The sequence below is a fragment of the Lissotriton vulgaris genome, chromosome 3_2 (assembly GCF_964263255.1).
Source record: "Lissotriton vulgaris chromosome 3_2, aLisVul1.2, whole genome shotgun sequence".
In the NCBI taxonomy this organism is placed as follows: Eukaryota; Metazoa; Chordata; class Amphibia; order Caudata; family Salamandridae; genus Lissotriton; species Lissotriton vulgaris.
Window position 1 is genome coordinate 64,888,668 of NC_141690.1, and position 24,241 is coordinate 64,912,908.

At 39.4% G+C, this 24,241-nt stretch overlaps 1 protein-coding gene across 2 annotated transcripts in view; it reads right to left on the minus strand.

Annotated features, from left to right (window-relative positions):
* Positions 1-16,794: 16,794 nt before the first annotated feature.
* The window catches only part of LOC147725336 (sodium-dependent phosphate transport protein 2B-like), a 70,794-nt gene continuing 63,347 nt past the window's right edge, over positions 16,795-24,241 (minus strand). For both annotated transcript variants that reach the window (XM_086964009.1, XM_086964008.1), the window contains exons 11-13: positions 21,055-21,171; positions 20,824-20,948; positions 16,795-20,289 (exon numbers count right to left, since the gene is read on the minus strand). In XM_086964009.1, the coding sequence (XP_086820135.1) occupies positions 19,729-20,289; positions 20,824-20,948; positions 21,055-21,171 (803 nt within the window). In that variant the 3' untranslated portion in view covers positions 16,795-19,728. The remainder of the gene's footprint in view (positions 20,290-20,823; positions 20,949-21,054; positions 21,172-24,241) is intronic.

The window sequence follows — 24,241 nt, forward strand, 5'->3', positions numbered from 1 at the left end:
CTGTCGAAAGAGGGGAGGGGATTAACCCCTGAGCGTCTGACTACCATATCTAATATGTCTGTACCTCGTAATCAGCGTGATGTTTGTGCATTCCTCTGCATAACTTCTTACTGTCGCCAATGGAGCCCTCATTTTTCCCTTCTTACTAAACATCTCCCGTATTTAACCACTAAAGATGTGCATGAACTTTAACCTTGGACTGATGATTGCCAAAATGCTTTCGACTCTTTGAAATCTGCGCTTTGCTCTGCACCTGTTCTCGGTACCCCTGACTACCAAAAACCTTTTGTGCTTTATGTACACGAAGTGGACGGTTGCTCACTTTCTGTGTTAACACAAGGATTTGGTGGTAAGCTGAGACCTTGTGCCTATTTCTCGGCGGTGTTAGACAGTGTCGCCAGAGCACTCCCTAGCTGTTTAAGGGCTACTACTGCGGTCACGGTGGCTATTCGACAGTCGGAAGGGTTCGTTCTGAACACTGACCTCACAGTGATGGTACCGCACACTGTGGATACATTATTGAACAAAACGAAGACCCAGCACCTTACAAGTGTGCGTCTTATAGGTTACTTATTGACTTTGTTTGCTCCCCACATTATGATTAAACGATGTGCCACTCTGAACCCTGCCACATTACTAACCCTCCCTTTGAACTAAAAGTACAATGATGTTCATGGTTGTATATTTCTGACAGAGGGAGAGACGAAGGGACGGGTAGACCTGAAAGACAATCCTCTATCTGACCCTCAAGGGGAGTTGTATGTTGATGGCTCTTGTTTCAAATTACCAGATGGCACGACAACTGTTGCATATGCGATAACTACACTTCACACTGTAGTTGAGGCTTCTCGGGCACCCTATCAATCAGCTCAGGCTGCTGAGTTAGTGGCATTGCTTTGGGCCTGTGAGTTAAGTGAAGGATTAAGAGTAAATATTTACACCTATAGCCAGTACACCTTCAGCGTGGCCCACAGCTTTGGCCGACTTTGTGCCGAAAGAGGTTTTCTCACTTCCCATGGTCAGCGAATATAGCATGGCCCCTTGATTTTGCGATTGCTGACCGCATTGACGTTACAAGAGATGGTGGCTGTAGTTAAATGCAGCGCACACAAGGCAGCAGTTGATGCAGTGGGTGAAGGTAATGCCTTTGCTGATCAAGTAGCTAAAGAAACTGCAAAATCCAAATTGACCTCAATGTTTGTGACTAGCTCTGCTAGGTGGGTGGCTGAAACGGAGATGTTTAATAACACCATGGAGAGTGTCCGAGAAATACAGAAAGAAGCTACCCCTATGGAGCTGGCTCATTGGAAAGGGAAAGTGGGAAAATTAGACGCAGAAGATTGTTGGATTGATTTGACAGAAAAACAGCAATGGTTATTGCCCAATGCATTAGTGAATGTGGTGGTAACAATGGCACATGGTTCGGCTCATATTGGGGCGAAAGGTATTTGTGTATTATTAGATCCTGTATGGTACAATCCCGATATTCCATGGACCGCTGCTCATTTGGTGCAATAGTGCCTGGCTTGCTTACGATATAATCCTGTTCTTAGTGGAAACTTTGAACCGCCATCTTTGCCTTTCGAGGTGCTTCAAATGGATTATATCCAGCTGGAGTGTGTAAATAATTTGAAGTATGTCCTGATCGTGGTGTGCACTTTCAGTAAATGGGTGGAAGTCTACCCAACCAAGAAAAATTATGCTTTGGCAATAGCAAAGGCATTGGTAAAGGAATACTTCCCACGCTATGGATTGCCTCGGGTGATCTGGAGTGATAACAGAAAACACTTTAATGCAGATCTTATCAGTCACATTTGTAATGGATTACAGATTAAACAGAAATTCCATGCGGCTCGGCACCCCCAGTCCGCTGGGTTGGTCGAGAAGTAGAATGGGATACTGAAGCTCAAATTGGCAAAAATCCAAGAAAGTACCGGATTGAAATGGCCAGATGCTCTACCGCTGTGTCTAATGTCAATACGGGTTACCCCACATTCTCGCTCTGGCTTATCTCCATATGAGGTTAATTTTGGGCGCCCTGCTAATGTTTGGGGCGTCCCAAAACCCAGAACGTTTCGTGATATAGAGTATCCTATGTTGACAGACTATCTGTATGTTTTGGCTAAAGATCTTCGTTTCATTCATCAACAGGTCTCAACAGTTTTGCAGCCCCTGCCGGATAGTCCCGGACATCGCTTGGAGCCAGGACAGTGCGTTCTGGTCCGTAATTACCAGTGAAAATCCAGCTTGGATCCCCGTTGGTCTGAGCCATTTCAAATCTTGTTGGCTACGCGGACGGCTGTAAAGGTGAATGGCAAGCGACACTAGATCCATGTGTCACATATGAAAAAACTACCTTTCCCGCTTCCATATGATCAGCGAATTCAGGAAGGGGTTCTGACCCAGGAAAGTGAACGAGTTCCTTGTTTCGTCCCTTTTTCTGACACCCAGGTAATCGGAGAAGGGCAAGGAGAAGGAGTCCCGGGCTCGGAAGGGGCTCTGTCCTCAGCACAAGTGATTGCCCCAGATTATGTTGCCCCTACAGTCAAACGAGAGGCCCGCAGTACCCCTGTTGCCCCGGATTAATCATCCCTTGTTTTGTTCTCTGATCAAGAAGTGCCTGGCCATGCTCGATACAACCTGCGGCCCAGAAAACAGCGGGCTACCCCAGGTCAACATGGTAGGAAGTAGGGAGAGACTTGAGTGACAGGGTACAGACCTGCTCCACGAATGTCTGTTAGATGCTCTTCTGAGGTACTGAGCGAGACACTGGACTGAACGTGCTGAGAGCCTTGAACATTTGCTTGCTTTGTTCATAAAGAAAGACTGAACTTCTTGTTTAAGAGGGCCCAGGTTGTGTTTCCTTCAAGGGCTGTGTGAGAACACAACTCCAACGTGAGAGGCTTGCTTTGGTATTATTTGTGATGAACGACAGGAGTCTGCCTGTGAGGCTCTAAACGGACACAGGAAAGAAGCACCCTCTGGCAGGTTGGACTGCATTGCCCGAGTTTATTTTTGGACTTTTAGTTAGAATGTATCTCTTTTCTCGTTTCGTTCCTGAAGAGGAACGTCCTTTTGTACCACGTTATTTCCCTGTATATATGCTTGTCTTTTCTAGTTGGACCCAACGAGTTAAAATTGCATTTATAGTTGTTATAGCAATATTATTAATCACATTGATGGGAGTATTCATCTATTTAGAATTTCGTCACCTTATGCATACTATTTTAGGAACAACTGCCCCACCTCGGGAACATGTGTTTTATACTTTAGCCCCACATAAGGAAAGGCATCGTCAGACTTATGTGAAAAATGTATTTGTTGAAATGCTTCATCAAACACACAGTGCCACCAGTACTACAAATTGTTGGGTCTGCGGTCTTTTACCATCTGTTATGCACCAGCACAACTTATTTATATCCCTACCCTTGTCTCATCTGGGGAGCTGTGGGGCTTGGTTTCAATTACTGTCAATGAAGTATATGCATTATACTGTGGACACTCAAAGGTTCTCGGAAAAGGATTATGAAATTATTTTAGCATATATTGAGGTTCATCAAGGATTCGATCCCGAGGGGAATAATGGAGAGAGAACCTTAGATCCGAATGCATGTATGAATATGTATACAACGCATAAAAATACCACTTAGTTGAAAAATGAGATTTTGGATTTTGTACAGTTTAATTTCACTCAGTATTTTTGACATTTTCAAGACCGAAATGTTACTGAAGATAAGGCTATTCTAGTGCCTATACTAAATAGTATCTCTGCGTTCTGTGTTCAGGGAGTAGGGTACATATCAGTAGGAGAAAGCTGATGTAATTATACTTATCGGTTGCATACCTTTAGCAGTCCCCCTTTGCTAACCCCTCCTAATGTATATTTTGTTTTTGGAGAGAATGCCTATACTTGGCTTCCACGAGGTTGGGCTGGACATTGCTATCTGTCCTTTCTGTACCCACCAGTCTATATCGCCCCTTCTAATTATCACAAGGATCACCGCCTAGATAAACGAAGTATGCTTCTTCAGAAAAATAAAAGAATGATAGATACCATCGATATAGATCAGACAGATTCTCCTGAACAGCATTTTACCGATATTGTAAAAGGAGTGTTTCCCATCTGGAGGCCTACAATCACCATCAAAGAAGTACGTCATTTGTCCAGGGTAGTTGAAGGGGTAATCAACACCACTGCAGGAATATTGACGAATCTAACCATAGAGCTGGAAGTGACGAGGCTCGTTTTGCTTCAGAATCGTATGGTTTTAGATGTTATCTTGGCAGATCGAGGAGGAGCATGCCGTGAGATTGGCAGCTCTTGCTGTGTTTATATCCCTGACTCCGCCCCCTCCTTTCATTTGGCTATCCAGAAGCTACATCGTTTGGCTTCCGAAATACATGTAGAGACTGGTACGTGGTCCCTCTCTGGGTGGTTCTGGGGTCTGTTGTCTACTTGGGGATGGAAAAGTTTGATGGTGCTGGCAGGTATAACCGGTATCATATTCACGTGTTGCCTTTGTGTACAATGTGGACCTACATGTTGCTCCTACTGCGCAACTAAACTCACCTCCTCCTTGACCAGTCCATCCCCAGCAGCAGTAAAGGCTCAGTTGGTTCAGCAGGAGCTCATAGATTTAATGCAGATTGATGAAGGAATATTTGAAGATTAAGCTGTTTTAGTTAGCTACATCATGCTAAAGGGATCTTTCTGAGGGATAAAAAATAGATTTCCCATACATAAGGAGTATCGGACCATATTATGTTAGCATGATGCATCTATATGTACCCTCTTTGCTTGACACATATATATATATATATATATATATATATATATATATATATATATATATATATATATATATAACCACGCCGAAATCCCCCAATCCTCGGGTTTTTCCAAAAATGAGAGCACTCCAAGCCAATATAGCGTAGGCTCGCCAGATCTTTAATTCACAAAACCTTACAGCAAAGATCAGTCTACAAACGCGTTTCCGCGTTGCCGCCTTCCTCAGTGTAAACTGACATTGGTTTTTGCCATTATTTTAAACGAAACCGTGATTGTCATAAGTCACGTGTTTACAACGAAAATAAACATCAACATAAAGAAAGGCACGTCATTGTAATTATTTCATCACTTTCACGGCGACCATCTTATAACGACTAATGTGCTAATTGTAGTTTATCAATTGCAATGCATTCGGAGCAAAATGTTGGTTTAGTATAAATCTCAACATAATCACATCTGAAATTACTTTTTCATCAGTTGGCAGCATCCTATGCTTCCTATTTGTATTCTAATGGCGCCTGTGCCGAGGGTGCCTTTAAAACGAGGTGTTCACTGCGATTCCTCAATGAACATCTTAAAAGGTTCACAGTACCATGGCCCATTAAGAGACAAACCATAATTATTGAAATGAAATACAATCAAGCCCTGAATGGGCATAACAATATACATTTGACCATTCAAACAATCACTGTTTGGAATTGTCACCGTGATTCACCATGAACAAAATAAATTCTTTTTTCGAAAAATATATATGGTAACGGGACAAACATCTCTGTCTAAAAGAAGGCAGTATAAATGTCTATTTTTCCAGGTTTACAAGAAAACAGAGTAAGAGACTTGAAGGGATTATTTAGATGTGAGTCCACATCTCTTCCTCATTATTCATCCCTCCCGGGGTCTTGGTCTGTAACTGGATGATAAATCTTGATTCTAGAGTTCTTAGTTTTTTCACCCAGTTGCCCCCTCTTTCTGTTCTGACTAGTTGGTCCAAAATGAAATAGGTCAAGAGATTGCTATTGCTGTTGTGTGCCTGCTAGAAATGACGAGCTACTGGGTAGCTTGGATCCTTTGAGGTAATAGCCCTCATATGTTCAAGGACCCTGAGTTTAGTTTGTTTTACTGTGCTCCCTACATATCTCTTCCCACAGGGACATGTCAGACAATAGACCGTATAGTCAGAGTTACAGTTTACCAATTTCGTTATTTTACCCTTCTTTTTCCTGCCTGGAATTTGGTATTCCTTGACCTTTTGAGAGTTTTTATAGGCCTTGCACTTCATACAAGGAAAGAAGCCTGAAACAGTTACTTTTCTCTTTCTTTTCTTTTCATAGTGACTGTTCACTAGGTGATCTTTAAAAGAATTTCCCTTTCTATATGTGATTCGAGGATAATCAGATATTGACTTCCCGATTACAGAATCTGATTTCAAAATCTTCCAGTTTTTCCGCATTATATTGAAAACTTCTGGGGATTTTTCCGAAAAATCGGTAATTAGTCTGATCTTAGTATCTGGGGACCTGGATTTATCAATTAGCAGATCTTTTCTCTCCACTAGATTACTTCTCACTTCTGCTTGATCCAAAATTCCTCGCCCATAACCTTTCTGTGAGAATCTTCTTTTTGACTGTTCCTTGGCTCTCTCAAACTCCTGTGTGGTTGAGCAGTTGCGTTTCATTCGCAAAAACTCTCCCAAAGGGATGTTATTTATGACACTGCGGGGATGGTAGCTGCGTGAGTGCAATATAGTATTGCCCGCCGTTGGTTTTCTATAGACGGCGGTTTGTATTCGGTCATTTTCCCCATAGACCCGGAGGTCCAAGTAGAATACCTCACTCTTGCTAACATTGCTTGTGAAACTGAGATTCAGATTGTTTTTGTTCAATTCAGAAATGTATTTCTCAGCCTCATTCTGTGGTCCCCGCCACACCAAGAACAAGTCGTCGATGTAGCGGGTCCACAGGACAATGTTGTCCATCCACCTGTCATTTTCCCCCCGCCCAGGCCACATGCTTCTCCCACCAGCCCACGAATAGGTTCGCGTAGCTGGGGGCGAAGCACGTGCCCATCTCGGTCCCCTGCAGTTGTAAATACAGTTTGCCTGCAAACAAAAAGATGTTATTTCTTAAGCAGAAGTCTGTGAGCTCCAACAACATAGCGTTGTGGCTTCGATACTTAATCGGTCTGTATTCTAGGAAGCTTTTCATTGCCATGAGACCGTCTGCGTGTCTAATAGACGTATATAGGCTGGCAATGTCCAAAGTTATTAGGATCATGTCCTCTTCCCATTTTACATCCTGTATAATTCTCAAAAAGTCCTTCGTATCCTTCAGATACGAGCTGAGATCTTTCACAAATGGGGCAATGAAGCTGTTGATGTAGCTCGAAGTTTTCTCCAATAAACTGTCTTTAGCAGACACGATTGGTCTACCAGGAGGCCATATTTTGCTCTTATGCACCTTTGGTAGGTGATAGAACGTTGCAATTTGAGGGAAATCACACTTCAGGTTCTTCCAATCTTTAAAGTCCAATATTCCTTTGTCCTTCCATTTCTCAATCAAATCATTGAAGGCTTTGATACTCTCTGTGTATTTTGTCCTCTTTATCTCAACATAATGTTCTCCATTATTCAATTGGGAAAGGGCCTCATCCTCATATTGGCTGCGTTTCAGGATGACAATATTTCCCCCTTTATCACTGGGTTTTATGATGATATTCTCATCTTCTTTGAGATTTTGGATAACAGCCCATTCCTCCTTACTCAGATTTTTCCTGTTGTAGTAGAAACTCTCCGTCTTTAGATATTTCAATTCGTCAATAACTATTTCCTGAAAAGTGTCGATTCCATCATGCGGTGTCCTCGGATTGGTTTTTGATTTAATGGTCATTCCACTCTTGCAACCCTGCTGTGTAATTCCACAGTCCTCCAAAGTCTGTGTGGGTTGAACATCCCAATCTTGCGAGTGGCTCGTTCCAATCATAGTCTGTGCCACCGCAATAGCTTGTAAGTCTTTGCTCGTTATCGTTGCTAGTGGGCCAGTCTCTTCAGTTATGGTTCCATCATCTACTTTGGGGTTAAGAGTGTGTATCTTCTGCAATTTTAATTTTCTGATAAATCTAAATAGATCTATTCGTGTCTGCGTGTAATCAAATGCCGGAGTCGGGCAAAAGGTTAGTCCAAGTTTTAGTAGTTCTTCTTCCTTTGAGGTTAGTTCTCTATCCGATAGATTTATTATAGTATTTTCTTTCGGAGTTGTCACATTCATTTCCAGTTCTTCCCTCGGGTGCTCCTTGTCACTACTGGGGTGGATCTTCCTTGGGTGCCCCCGCCTGCCCCTCCTCGTTTTCCTTTTGGTGTTTTTGGTGGGTGTGTGGTTGCTGCGGGTCGCTGTCTGAGTCCTCTGATTACCTCGTATTCTTCGAAAAAAGGATCGGACTCTGGAGTGGCTGCTCTTGCTGCTAAATGGTCGTCACCCCCTTCTGCACCTCTGGATTCTCCTGTATTCTTCGCCTTAACCGACTCGTCCTCAGAAATTTCAGACTCCTCAGTACTGGCAGAAGTTCTATTTTTTAATTTCTCTTGTTGTAGTGTTTTCCTTGGAGCGTCGTACTTCCGTGCAAATGTCAATATTCTCCCATTTGCATAGTCTTTTTCATCACGGATGAACTTGGATTCTTTCCTCAATTTGATTGTATTTTCATAATCAATCAATCTTTTTTTCATCTGATCGCGTAACTCCTCGCACTTCTTTGTATCTTTGTCGCCGCTTATCTTATCTTCAATGTCCTTGATTTCCTCCTGTAATTTGGTCCTATCATTCCATGCGTGCTTTACCAGCAGTTTTAGCATCCCTTGCATAACATCATTCATGAATGAAAAATAAATAAATAAATAAATATATATATATATATATATATATATCCATCTATATAACTTTTGCAGGGAGAACAGCCTCTATTCACTCCTTGTGTTAACCCTGCTCACAGAGTAGGCTGAGAACCATACAGATTCCATTTTCTGAGCCTATGCTCGAACACAAGCTGTGATCACGTGTCAGTCTCCCGCAGTTGTCAAGCCCCAGTTCATCTGAATTACTGGGAGCAGCTTTGCTCAACTGTCCTGAGACTCAAGGTCGCATCTGGCTTTGGGCGTGATAAGCGCATTCTTGGAGGCGCCGTCCCTACACTCCCGGGCACCAAGACGAAAGGGAGTCACCCCTCCTGACCTCCCCGATAATAAATAGCTAAGCTTTGAACTAATCATGTGTGCCATATATGATCCTTTCCTGGAGCTCAAGGGCCAACTGGTGTTTTTCCTTTTACAGTGATTATATGTGTTGAACTGAAAAGTATATAATCGTATGTTTAAATGCAAGCCAACAGTCTTCTCTGCACACCTGATGGATGAGGGTTGGGGAGGCTCCTCTATAGAGTATTTTTGCTTAATAAATGATTGAATTTTCTTCACTGCCAATCTGACTGATTATTGGGTAATGGGATTGGGGCTATTGGTAGGTATAGCCCTTTATGTTATTCTTATGGTACTTCACAATGTCATTGCTCCAACCTTCAGATATGCTTCTTGGGGAAGTAAGAGCTTGATTCCCAATGCAGCCAGGCTTTGGAATGCTCTTCTTGCTCATATTGAAGCTATTCTAGACCTTTGACCTTTCGGGAGAGCTTTGCGAAATTGACTATTTAACCATTAGGAACTCACCCATGTATCACAAAGTCTGATCGTAGCAATGTTGAAGCAGTTCCAAGCCACTCCCAGGTATATGTGTGCTTTACAAATCATAATCACACAACATAACATGATTTGCAATTTCCTTGGGCAATCAAGAAAAGGACTTAACAGACCTTCTCAGTGCCCAGTCCTTGACTGAAACTGAGAGTACCTATATTTTTGTTACAGATACCACCCCCTGGCTGTATGAAAACCTACAACAAACACATTCTCAACTTCTACATATTATATGGTTTCTTTTAATGGGTGATAGAAACCCCTCACTTTGATTGACTGCTGGGGGCAACACATTGAATATGTCATTCATCAGATTGTCAACACCTTTCCTGGGGAACCTGGTAATTCCGTTCGGCCTTCCTCATGCAGGAACACATCCTTGATATTACTTGACCTGCATCTGTGTTCCCTTGGTTCTCCTGAGTGTAGGTTTACCAGATCTATGAGCAGGGATCTATCCACTAGGCAACAAGGAATGGTTTCGATTGGAGGGGCTTCCAAGAGGGATAATGAAAGTATTTGAGCCAGAGGTCAGCCAGGAACCCTGGAAACCTACCAAACCCAGACTTTCTAAAACCAAGAAATCTGGAGAAATCAAAGTTGATGAAGCTTGCATGAGTGAAAGCATGTTTCATTACCTCTAATGCTCTGATAATCTCAAAGGATGGGTAAAGGAATCACAATTTGTTACATTTTCTATAACAGAAAAAGTGTAACTTGTGAAAAAAGACAATGTTCCTATCTAGTCCTTTCCACACTTGTCACAATAAAACAAAATACCACCCATGAACTGGAGTGAGCCAAAACCATGACCATATAAAGCCCATATTGACACTACATTAACTTCACACAGTCACAATTTTGGCCCGTTATTCTCTGCTATGATAGGCCAATCCACACAAATATTATATCTGTTTTTATGGACACAAGTGTCATAACACTAGGTGGTGGTCATGTTGCTGTTCTCCGCAAATTCTGGAAGTTTCTGTCACAGAAATAGAAAAAACTTTGTTTCTAAATTATATGCGTGCAGGGCATTCAGGGTAGGAAAATGTGGGGGAATCCATACATGCTGCACCACCTGGAACCACCCAAAGCATTGTGGGGATTGTATCCTCTCCTGGGTGCCTGCCGATGTATCCAAAACATCACAGCTACTCACATCCCAAAATTAGCCTAATTGCAAGCTTCTGTCTTTTGCTGTCCTTGGTCACATTCTTGGACATTTCCTGCCCTGGCTGATAAGCCCACCTACATTTGTGAGTTACTTTGAGTTACTGATTGTATAACGATTTGCTGTTATCTATTGAATTTCTCTATGGTTTATGCTTTCCATTGGAAGTAAGTAATAGAAAAATACACGTTTAAAAAAAGTCCTAAAAATTAGCTAGCTATATGGGTGTAGGTTTACCAGATCTATGAGCAGGGATCCATCCACTAGGCAACAAGGAATGGTTTCGATTGGAGGGGCTTCCAAGAGGGATAATGGAATTATTTGAGCCAGAGGTCAGCCAGGAACCCTGGAAACCTACCAAACCCAGACTTTCTAAAACCAAGAAATCTGGAGAAATCAAAGTTGATGAAGCTTGCATGAGTGAAAGCATGTTTCATTACCTCTAATGCTCTGATAATCTCAAAGGATGGGTAAAGGAATCACAATTTGTTACATTTTCTATAACAGAAAAAGTGTAACTTGTGAAAAAAGACAATGTTCCTATCTAGTCCTTTCCACACTTGTCACAATAAAACAAAATACCACCCATGAACTGGAGTGAGCCAAAACCATGACCATATAAAGCCCATATTGACACTACATTAACTTCACACAGTCACAATTTTGGCCCGTTATTCTCTGCTATGATAGGCCAATCCACACAAATATTATATCTGTTTTTATGGACACAAGTGTCATAACACTAGGTGGTGGTCATGTTGCTGTTCTCCGCAAATTCTAGAAGTTTCTGTCACAGAAATAGAAAAAACTTTGTTTCTAAATTATATGCGTGCAGGGCATTCAGGGTAGGAAAATGTGGGGGAATCCATACATGCTGCACCACCTGGAACCACCCAAAGCATTGTGGGGATTGTATCCTCTCCTGGGTGCCTGCCGATGTATCCAAAACATCACAGCTACTCACATCCTAAAATTAGCCTAATTGCAAGCTTCTGTCTTTTGCTGTCCTTGGTCACATTCTTGGACATTTCCTGCCCTGGCTGATAAGCCCACCTACATTTGTGAGTTACTTTGAGTTACTGATTGTATAACGATTTGCTGTTATCTATTGAATTTCTCTATGGTTTATGCTTTCCATTGGAAGTAAGTAATAGAAAAATACACGTTTAAAAAAAGTCCTAAAAATTAGCTAGCTATATGGGTGTTTGAGAATTCAGAAAGGCACAAAGGACTCATATTCCTAAACTCAGAGGCATATATACAACAGAATGGAGAAGTGTAGCATTAAGCCAACATTGCTTATGCCACACTTCTCTATTATGAAAACGCATGGATGCGCCGTATTCACAAGAATGAGGTGCACGCCTAGCATCAACGCAGGCACTCTTGCACCAAAGTACAAGGGTGTATACGTTGGGGGAAATTATTGTTAATGTGCCAGAAGGTCTGCCTTCCTGCACATAAACAATCATTCATGACGTTTTTAGAAACTTAATGCAGCACACATACAAGTTGCAAAATGCCATTTACATTTTTTTTATTGTTTATGTGCAGGAACGGTCACTTTCCCGCACATAAACAATCAATGGCGATTTGCTGCTTCTATCTGTGCTGCGCAAGGCAACACACATGGAAACAGCAAAAACAAGGAGAAATAAAGCATTTCTCCTTTTTTCGCCTGTGTAAAACCAGGTTTTCCCAGGTTTTTATTTTGGTGCTGCCTCCTATTTATGCCACCCTTGTAAATAGAGGCAGCGTCAAAATCAAGGGGTGTTGTGGTGGAACACCCACCACAACACCCATTGTCCTCCCCTTTCATGCTAAGTACAGCAAGAAAGGGTGCATTATTTACAAGGCAGCGTTAAGTATGTTAAGTGTCTTCCATTGCCTTGTAAATAAGGCAAAGACCCTATCACCACCACAGCTTCACTAAAAGTGACTTTGTGGTGGCGATAGGGGCTTGTACACATGTTCCTCAGATACTTTGGTGCATTTAAAAAATACATAGATTATCAATTGATGCGCAGTTGGTACAAGTTGTATACTGGTATAATGATAATGAGAAATCTATAAAAAGATGGTAATCCATGTTGGCTCTGGATATCATAAGGTTTTAAACAAACTACAGACCCTGCTAATCTCTGTGACTGGAACTGTCTAATGGATGTAATGATATATTATTTTTGTATACTGACTTTCTGTGGATTTAGGTACAGCTGAACATCTCTGTACCCATTTCTCTTTCTTGCCCACTGCATTTTATGTTTTCATTTTGATGATTAGCTTCTTTGGAAGAACCTTGAGCAATCTACACAAATAACCCTTTGCTCAATTCGATTATTTCCTACTTTCAGAAAGCTATAGCTTTCAGAGACCTCCCCTGAGTTTCATACATATTTTTCATAAAAACAGCAAGTAGATGTAAAGAGAAAAAACAAGAATTGTTGTTTGTTTGCATAGCCTAAGATAAAATACTGAGTTTCTGGCTCCATGCTGGGGCACAGGCATACAGATTTGTTAAAGGACAAAGCTGGGTTTATGCACCCTAAGAAGGAATAAGCACACATATAGTTGTAAAAGAATGGGAGCTGGGTCTTTTGATTAAACATTCTACGGTGTATTTATACATCATAAGGGCATCCAAGAGACACCCTTTATACACATGAGGACAATCAAGGGGTTCACGATCATAATAATCTTTATTCCATTTTATAGATAAAAATACAAAAGACGAATCATTTCATTTAAAAACAATATATATAATAACTGCATCATAGTCATTCATGTTTTAAAACTCCTACCAGAAAGAACAGGTAAAAGGTGAATTCAACAACTGTAAAAAAGTAGGGCTGGCCTAACTTGGTTTAAATTAAGTGGTGATCAAATTGGCCGTATAAAATTTTAGCGCAGGTAACTATATTTTGTGCAGAACATAACCATATGTATTGTGTCATTAATCAACACATTGTCACAGTTGCAGGAGGGCAGATCTGAGTTTTTGAAACAACCCAGATTAAAAGGGACCAGTCGGTGAAATAAGTTTAACCTAAAATGGGTCACGATTTATGTTTGTGGTGTTAACAAACATATCCAGCCTCCCTGTAGCCCACAAGCTACCTGCCACGAACGCCAGTCATGGTATCTGTGGGGGCTTGTCTAGCTGTAGGCTGTCTTGCAATAAAAACCACTAAAACTCAACTCCTCCTCTGTCCTGGTCATATTCCAAAGTTTTAGTGGGTTAAGTCGAAGCCGGTCAGCTAGGTAATCCATACCTAGTTCTTCGGGGATGATTTCGTAAGGTGTGCTTTGGCAAACGCCCAGGAGACTCCCTAAGAACTTATTTTCTACAACTTGAAGTAGAGCAACCTGGCCTTATCTCCAGATTCCGCTGCCATTACACACTAAGGGGATACATTTTGCCCTGAACCAATTAGACCTGGGTGCACCTCAATTGGCGGAAACAATCTCTGACACAAAATATAGCCCTACTGAAAAAGGAAACATTTTGATTAATGAGCGAGTGCTAGTTAAGCTCAGAATCGAGTTGAATATCGAGGTACTTGAACTTATCCAACCTTCTGATGTACTGCCCATCTAAAACATATTTCATTGTTTTGATTTTTGATGGGCCAAGGTTCATGACATGTGATTTATAAAAAATTAGTGGATAGATCAATGGTATTCATAGGATTAATTGGGTATTGATCGATTCTTCCCAGAGGTCAGTGAACAAGGAGTTTGTAATGTAATGTAAAAATTACTTCTGAAGCGCAACTAACACCTAGCGGTTTCTTGGCGCTCGAGCAACAGGGGGTAGACAGTCCGCAAAACAAAGGCGCTAGTGATAGGTATTACAGAACAAGTGAGTTTTGAGAAGAGACCTGAAACGTGCGTTGGGAGAGGCGACTCTTGCTAATGCTTAGGGGGAGTGAATTCCAAAAGGAAGGGGCAAGAAATGAAAATCTTAATCCTCCATGTTTCTTACGTGTAAAAGCAGGGACCTTGAGTAGGGCAAGGTGGGAGGAACGAAGATTGCGGGAAGAAATGTAAGGATGCAATAGTGAGGAAATAAAAAAAGGGCTCATGCCGGCGAGGGACTTAAAGATGGTACAGTCTAGCTTAAATTTGCACCGCTCGGACACGGGGAGCCAATGAAGGGACTTTAACAGAGGACTAACATGTTGGTGCCTAGGTTGATGGTAAATGAGGCGTGCAGCCTGGGTCTGAATGAGCTGCAGCCTCTTCAGTAAATAGGACGGGATACCTAAATAGAGTGAATTGGCGTAGTCAATCCGCGAAATGACTAAAGCTAACAGAACTAAGGTGAGAGCCGCAATGGTTAAAAAACGGACAATCTTCCGGATTTTCCAGAGCTGAAAGAAACTAGAGGAGACTACAGCGTTGATCTGGGCTTCATCGTGAGATCATTACTGATGATGACTCCCAGACTTTTTGCTGAGTCGACTGGACTAGGGGGAAGACCTAAGCTCGCAGGCCAAAAGGTGGATTTCCATGGGTTGGCAACTCCCCCGACAAGAACCAGTTCTGTCTTGTCGGGGTTAAGCTTAAGGTGGTTAGCCCCCATCCAGTCGCTGATGTGGCAGGGGGTGGACTGGAAATTAAGGATGGACTCCGCCGAGCCATCAATATTGAAGATCAGCTGGATGTCATCCGCGTAGTTAAACGCGGTGACATGATTGCCTCGTAAGGGCCGGATAAGGGGGGTCAGGTATAAATTAAAAAGAAGAGGGGATAGGGAGGAACCCTGCGGGACACCACATGTTAGGCCTACCCTGTCAGCGGTAAAGTTTAATCCATGTGTTACCTTTTAAGCAAGACTGAGCATCCCGGCTGCATTGAACACACAAAGGCATATATATATTTTGCGCAGCTTTTCACCACAAACATATAGCATACCAGTAACATTTTTTTATTTGGGATTTACTTTCCAGCTCAACACATTGAAAAGTTGCCTGAAAGTAATGCAAATTAGTGCTGTGAGTTGCTTTGCATTACTTTGAGGCAAAAGGCATTCCATTAGTGGTACATGAGCATTCCAGTGCAGCCATCCATGGATTTTGACAATGGTAGACAGGGCTGTGAACCACAAAATAGTACCTCATTAAGGGAGGCATCAATATAGGAGAAATGTTTTTATTTCCCCAAACTTTCCTGACTTTGCATGTGTGCAGCACTGTACAGCACACTTCCAAAGTGAGAACAGTGTTAAGGTTTATCTAAGCGTAGTATTTTGAAGATCACATAGTGTTTTTAATTTTGTAGTATTATTTTAATAAAATCAATATATTAATACATTTACTGCAAGTTTCTGTGTTAACACTCAGATCTATGGTATGGTAGAGTGATCCCTCAGATTGAATGGAGATAAATATTTCTTTGGATGAATGGTAGTTGCATCTGGGATAAAAGACTGTGGTAGGATTTTCTGAAATCCCCAGAGGCTACACTAGCCTTCTCCTTCAAACATATTTATCTAACAACGTGCAAACTGTACTGATTCGCTCTCCGGCCTCTGTCACTAACTACAAATGAACTGTTCTGGATCATCAATCTCCAAAGAAATCAGCACCTTGCAATCTGCAAACCATTTTAAATGTCATAGGGTTGATTAGCGATGCACTTGAACCTGATCTACATGCTCACTTTGACAGAGGTTTTACATTTAATCTTGGGCTTGTGGCATTTTCTGGTCTGGCCCTTTGTATGTGAAGCACCTTTTGCCTGACCTCGGGACTTTGCTGTGTGTCGCATTGGTCTCTGAAGGCTTGAAGACTATTATTCCTAATATATGTCCCACTTTTGAAATTGTACACTTTTTAGCCTGCTTGTGTACAAAATTCTCCAAGATACTTTAGTTGAGGAACATATTTCACTGAATGTACCATATCTTTGAATGGAAACCACACTTGAATGGTAGTGGAAAAGCTAGAGTAAAGCTATAGACTATTCTGGGTGGAACACTAACTGGGACCACTGGATAGGGCAGGCAGGCCTTCTCTAGTGGATGAGTAAACGGTTTCTCAATTTTGAGCAATAGTTGTACGCAAATTCGCAACACAACACATTCTGTAACATTTAAAAATATTTATTTACTTTCTTCAATGTCTGAAAATAAAATTCATCTATTTACAAGACTAGTGTTATCAGTTGCATAAGTAACAGTTATACACAGAAGAGGTATCAAATGTTTACATACATTTACACAACTTTACAAAAATATTTTCATTAACAAACTCATTACATACAGTACCTTCCTACGCTGAATTACTGTATTTCAAAAAGTTGGCATACAGTCAATTCCTTGGATATGTTTAGGAAATATTCTACAATGAGATAATAATAAATAAGATATAGGAAAGTATTGGTGTGTTTTTAAAGGAACAGTGTTTAAAGTACCTTGTATGTGGCCATACTTTCAGTGTTTGACCAGTTCAGTGTCATGATTGTCAGAGCTGAGGATTTTAGTAGACAAAACATCAGATTGTCCTATGAATCCTGATGGTAAACCCCTCAAAAACGTGAATTATTCGACTGCAGAGTTGAAAGTAAATCAAGGGAGTGTTTAGTTTGCTGATGGCAAGGCAAAAGCAGAAACAACATAGCAACCATGACCGAAAATACTTCAATTTAGAGCTGGCGGGATAACTCCATGTTGTTAGGACATGTTTTGCATTCTGGGCTTTTGTGTCACAAATCACTGTTATCAGGTGCGTAGGCCTGTTGGATCAATAGATGCACTCCACTGTGAATCAGCAAACAAGGCTGGCAAAGAAAGCCCAGGACTGGGACACCATATTTTAATGACATGAATCTATGTGATAACCTTACCCCCAGGTGTTAATTTAAAATACTGATAAAAGTAGAAGAAGGGGTCAGTGTTCCATTATTCTGAACGAACAGACTTGTTGCTGAGGCATGGCACTGACGGGGTCACTCATATCAGCCATGGCAGTGACTTGGGAAAGTACAGGGAATAAACATTCTGTATATTAATACTGAGTGTGGCCTCAAGTAAAATTAAATCCAGATTATAGCTGAACTTTTTTTATTTAAAGGGTACAGTGCATTCATTTTTTTAACTATGTTGAAACAAATTGGTGTTGGGTATACTACCAAAATGTCAACTTCTAAATATTCTGCTACAGAGATACTGTAGCCAGAATATTGACTATACTTAACTCTACATATGTACTTGCCGATGTGTATATCTCATTGGAACTCAGGTGTAGAGTTAAAAATGGCAAATCTATACATATCTATGGTTTTGTAGCATAATATTTTTAGTCCCAACAGTCTGACATATGACCTTGAGTTTGGTATGTTGGTTATCACTCCTTTTCTAAATTGAAATTTACCTTTTTATCCAACATTTCTAAACACATGGTAAAGAAATTGTGGCATATGTCAATACCTATAAATTTTGCAATCAAAGTATAGTTCAGTAGATTCGTTTTACACGATATACCTGTCGGGATACGCATGAATAAACTCTAAACTTAGCAATATATGAGTACATTCATTGTATATTTTAATTGTCGACTCTATTTTTGTGAAATACAATTATGTAGCTTGCCTTGTAAGTATACCTTCTAAGGAAGAAGCCCCTTCACACTGATGATTTCCAAAAATGTATTTCTAGTTCTAATTTAAATAAAGTACCTGATGGATCATGTTTTTACATTGTAATAGTTAAAGAACAATCAAATATGACAATGCCACTTCAATTTGAGTGATCTAACACCCAGTCATTGGATGATGAGGATTTAAGGGCTGGTTAAAAAAGATAAATGCCAAAACAAAACAAATGTAAATTTACACATGTGCAGGAGGTAGCAAACTATTTAGTTAGAAAATATTTCTAAGCAAAAATAAAGGACTTATTATGGTGAAGGTAACTGAAGTAACATTGGCTGGCTTTTTTAAATATTCATGTGACAAGCGATCCACATTAGTAGACCTGAAATGTTCACCTTTTTATATCTCTTAGTAAAAAGAACATCTGTGGGTGTCAAATTCAGTTTCAACTAATGGAATATATATTGTTTGTTCAGAGAGGCTGTCCACTGACCTTCTACAATACTGTTTTTTTTTAATTTGAATTTTAAACAAAATGCTTTCTAATGGGCGGGGATAACAAATCTTATAAAATGTGTTTTTTCAATGCATAGTTTTCTCTGTTTATTAACTCCATTACTTCCAGAAAATATTGTTATGGGGTTATCCTTTTATGTGCAAAATGAGAGTTGACAAACTAAATATACCAGTTAACTGCAATGAAATGAGACTGGACTTTAAAAATATCCTGTTGTGGAAGTTAGGTACCACGGTTAGAAATTTACACCCTGGTTTGTGGTAATATTATAGTAGCCCGGCTTATAGTGAAGTATTTTGCTTGAAATATAGTCTGCTCATATTTGATGATGATGTTGTTGAGCGAATAGTTTAAATGATCAATTTTGGAATAGTACAGAACCATAAAAGATATAGGTGTATTTACATCATTTCTTTTCCAGGATGAATTGCTAGGAGTGTTTTGTGGATTAGTCTAATCTTTTAGGAATCAGAAGATTACGTCATACACAAGGCACAAATAAGGCACTTCTGTTCGGTTAGTATCATTCATATTTAGTATCATTCATAATTCCATTCAGAGTCCTGCTCGAGCTTCTCTGATCCTTTCATCATGCTACTTTATCATGCTTCTATTACAGCTCCAAACATGGTGCCTGTCCCACATTTGCAGTTATTCTGGTCACCCATCTTATGGCTTGAAAAGTATGATTCCTGAGATTTCTCCAAGCTTGCTTAAAGTGATCCTTTTAGGTGATGCTTGATTACCTCTAAAAAATTGTATCTTCTTCCTTGATATAGTTCGAGACTGTAACCATCTCTGCACATTCCTAACTGCAGGGTTTATTCAGTTGTCAAAGAAAACAAGGGTCACATCTTTGTTCATCTTTTTTTTGATAGAGAGTCAAGTTGGTATTTACTGCAAAGAATGTACTAGAAGGTAGTGCTTGCATCAACTGATGTAGACACCTTTGTTTTACTATTGGGCAGTTCATCATCGATTGAAACTGTGTTCTCATACACCTCTGCAGTTTTTGTCTCATCTTTTTTGATCATCTCCTCATCTTCATTCTTTTTGCAACATTTACAGCAGCAGCAAAGATATCTACCACAACATAATTTCATGCCAGAAAAGATTCTGTCCCAAGGCTGAAGAGAATGCATCCATTTAGGAAGAAAATCCCAAGTTTTGAGAAAATCTGGAAGAATTTTAGGCCACTTTTTCTGTATTACGTTGATAATAATTGCTGCAAGAATAACTGCAACAAAGGGTACTCCAACTCCAACAAGAACTTGCCAACCTGCCACTGACAATCCAAAGACAGTCAAAGGGAAGACTATGAAGCAGAGGATTAGGTAAACTACTGCAAACCATCTGTAATTGGCTGTCTTTTCACCCAGGCCTTTGGCAAGCCGGATCGGTATTCGTGTGATGGGAATTGGATACCAGAGTAGAATCCCAGATATGTTGAAAAAGAAGTGACATAGTGCAATCTGCAGCACAAAATAAAACAAAATAATCGTTAATTAAAAAGTTAGAATATGATTGCTTCTATTTGTATGTTTTCTCATTTAATTAGTTCTCTCTAAAATGTTGTGTGTTACTGTAATCTATTATAGTGCATAATAAAAACCTTGAAAAAGTGAAAAGAGCATGCAACACTTTTCAATAAATACAATCAATGTATATATATATCAATCAATGATATCTAGAAACACCAATTAAAACATTTTAATTTGGGAAATGCTGAATGCTATCCATGTTATGTGGAACTCAGCAGCGTACCCCATGCAGGAACCTTCAACCACGCGGCTGTTGGATCGTCATTCTCTTGTATGGAAGTACATCTAGAAGCTTATTTGCACAAATAGTGAATTTGATTCAAACTTGGAAATAACTGAAACAACTGGATTGATTTACACAGGTATAGTACTTAGTTTGACCCAGAATCACAAAAACTGCCAGTTGAGGTTTTCCTATAATAAAGTTATAGTTCAAATCTTATTTAATAATGCAAATTGACCAACCTGCAATGAGTTTACTAGTGTTTCACTGGGACTTGCTAGGGCAGCTAGGATAGCAGTCGTTGTCGTACCAATGTTAGAACCTAATGTCAAGGGATAAGCACGCTCAATGCTTATTACACCAATGCCTAGAAGAAGGGAAAGAACATGTAAGTGATTAGTCTTCTTAATGGTTCATGCCTACATTTTGTGAACATGAAAATTCTGAATTTAGTAAATTTGGAAAGGACTTACCAACCAGTGGTGTGATGGCAGATGTGAAAACAGAACTGCTTTGAACAATAAAGGTCATTCCAGCACCAACTAAAATAGCTAAGTATCCAGTGACCCAAGAAAATGGAAATGGGAAATCTGAAAAGAAGAATGTTAATTTTGGTTAGATTTGCAAAACATGTTGCTTTATATTTCATAGTTAACAAATGAAACATACTACCAATGTGTTTATTTATAATACAACCTAAAGTAAATGGTACAGATTATACATTTATTGTACATATACGCAAATGACTTGAAAAATAGTCTACTTAGTTTCATATGATAATAGGCTCCAACTCTTTGAAATGCTTTTCAATGGATGTCAGCGCTTTCTACAAGATCAACATACCCAATTATGATATACTCTGGCCACTTTGATAACATTGTACTTTCAATCTACACTGCTTCCAAATCTCCTCATATCTCAATAAAATCTCATACTTCTCTGTTCAAGGAATATGCCCTTTACTTTTAGCTGACAAAATGGTCAGATGATGTAAAGCCTGAATATTAACATTAGGTTAATTAGGTTAATACTTATAAATGGATTCCAAATGAACATAAATGGCAATCAGTGTCATATTCTGTGGTTATCATGAACATTTGTCATGGCTATGGTCTTCTTGGACCAACACTCTAAATTGTCCATTGTGCCTAATCTTGTGGCTACATAATATTTAATATTTTTATATTTAATTATTACTAGACTTAAAAGCTTCTTATTGGGTGAATTGTGCATGATGATCTCATTAGTGTATAGAATATCCTGAACATTGCTTTACTACAAGTTGTTCAGATGGACATAAACCAACCAAATTCAATACAATATTCATGAAGACGAGCCAATGACTGCAATGGAGCCTTGTTTTATTCACAAATTTAACTTACACTTGTGAGTAATTTACAGATATAAGGTTACTCTTACGCCTCTGAGTAACTTTTCTGCTTTGGGCTATACACAAAATCTGAGTGTAAAGTTACTCACAAGTGTAGACTTACACATCCCTGCCCCCAAAACATACGTAGAACAAATCTATAGCATACGCAGCTAATGCCAAGAAAAAACTGTAGTAAGTCCAGCAACACACATGTCCAATGATTGACACTGCAACACCCTCCCACAGAAAACAATGGAGCTGGAAGCCTAGAATAAAACCGCATTGTAAATAATGTTACATTAAATTAAATTATTTGAAAGAAGAAAAAATATAAAGCAATGTAACGTACCATTTGAAAAATTAAAAAAGAATGCACATTTATTCTTTAGTTCTAAAATGTTTTGATCACCTTTTTAATTTAAAATTATTTTAGCATTAAATGAATATTTAAATTAAATAACAATTTAATTTAAAATTAAGTTACAGCACTGTAGCAGATTTTCTTCTGTTTTACATTTAAAATAAATATGTAAAACAAATTTACAATATTATTGAACATAAATTTTGCTAACTTTTTCCAAGATTTCCCTCTACTTGAACTTATGAAGACTCTGGAGCAGTGCTTAATTTGAGGAAAAATAATTACCAGGGCTCAAGATATTTTGCAGGAACCCACTACAAATTGCACCACTCACTGCTACTCCAGCAGTCTCAAATGTCATCACACTTCAATAAATTTGACTATTTGTACTATTTAAGGTTACAAAAGTTGTAAGAATGTCCTACACATGCTGGTGCTCATGTTATGTGTTCTAAAATAGTCAGCCCACCATGAGGTTTAGTGTTATAATGAAGTGTGAAACACTCGCAAACTCACACTCGCAAATACCGGCAAAAAGTAAGCACTGCTCTTGCGATCTACAGCACTATTAACTTAATTTTGAAATAAATATGTATTTAATTTAAATACATTAAGTTAAATAAAACTATTTTGCTGAAGTTTAAATTGAAAAATACATTAGAATCGACTGTATTTATTATTGTGCATTAATAATTATTAAAATGTATGTATTAAATGAATTAAACATAATGGAATTATGTTTTATTAACAATATTATTTTAAAATTAAAAAGGTCGTTTTAAAATAGAAACATGCTAAAACATATGTTAGAATTAAAATGTAAAAATTTTAAATTATTTAATTTCATTTAAACATTATTTCCTATGGGGTGTTATTTTAAGTCCGAATCTCAATTATTTTCTATGGAGGGTGCTGCAGTTCCATTTGTTGGCCATGTGTTGTGCTGGACTTACTCTGACATTTACTGGTAAAATGAATACTTTTGTGTGTAGAGACTCTTTAGTTGGGTTGAAAATCTCTGCACATACGTTTGTGAATAGCATTTTGTAGTATGGTAATTGTAGTACTACTAAATGTACTCAAAATACATTTTGTGAATCGGCCCATGTGTATTTACTATTCAAACACCATGCACACTTTGACACTGGGGTAGGTTATATAATCAAATCGAAGCAAATATAACTGCACTCTTCTGTTTTTTTTATATAGCTGCTTGAATGTACCTAAAACACTATGCTGACCGGTCCTCAGCACACCTGTTCTCACAAAGATGGTGTTTGTCTGCTTCGGCCAGAGTTTGCCGACACTACAAGGACCGATCTAGTCCAGAGTGGATTAAACATGCGCACACACACACACACACACACACATCTGGACGCGCACACTCTCTCTCTCCCTCTCATTGACAGTACATTATAGTTTTATCCCAAAAGAATGGCATTAGCGGAAACTAGTGGTTATTATTAATTGAGGAGGAACACAAACACAAAGTTCCTGCAGTAAGGTTTGGTAGCAATTGATCAGAATAATGCCATTATATAAAGGCATCATCACTGTAAATGTACATTTATCAATTCATTATAGATATCTCTTAAAGTATGTCCTTATTTATACTGGTCAGTGAGATGGTGTTTGATATAATTCACTAGCCAAGTTATATTTCATTATCTACAGTAATGTGGAGTGAAAGTGTATCCTCATCGATGGTTATCTGATAATCTGGTGTCGGAGCATACAATAACATTCCTGGACCTATGGATTTCCAAAGAAGCCAGAAAACTGTCAACTACAAACTTCAAAAACAGTCACCTGCTCTATAACAGCCACCACCCTAAGGCCCTACAAGATAACCTTCTGGTGGGGCAATTTTTCCTCTTAAAGAGGAACTGTAACACCCTCAAGGACTACGATGTTCAGGCAAGGGGGC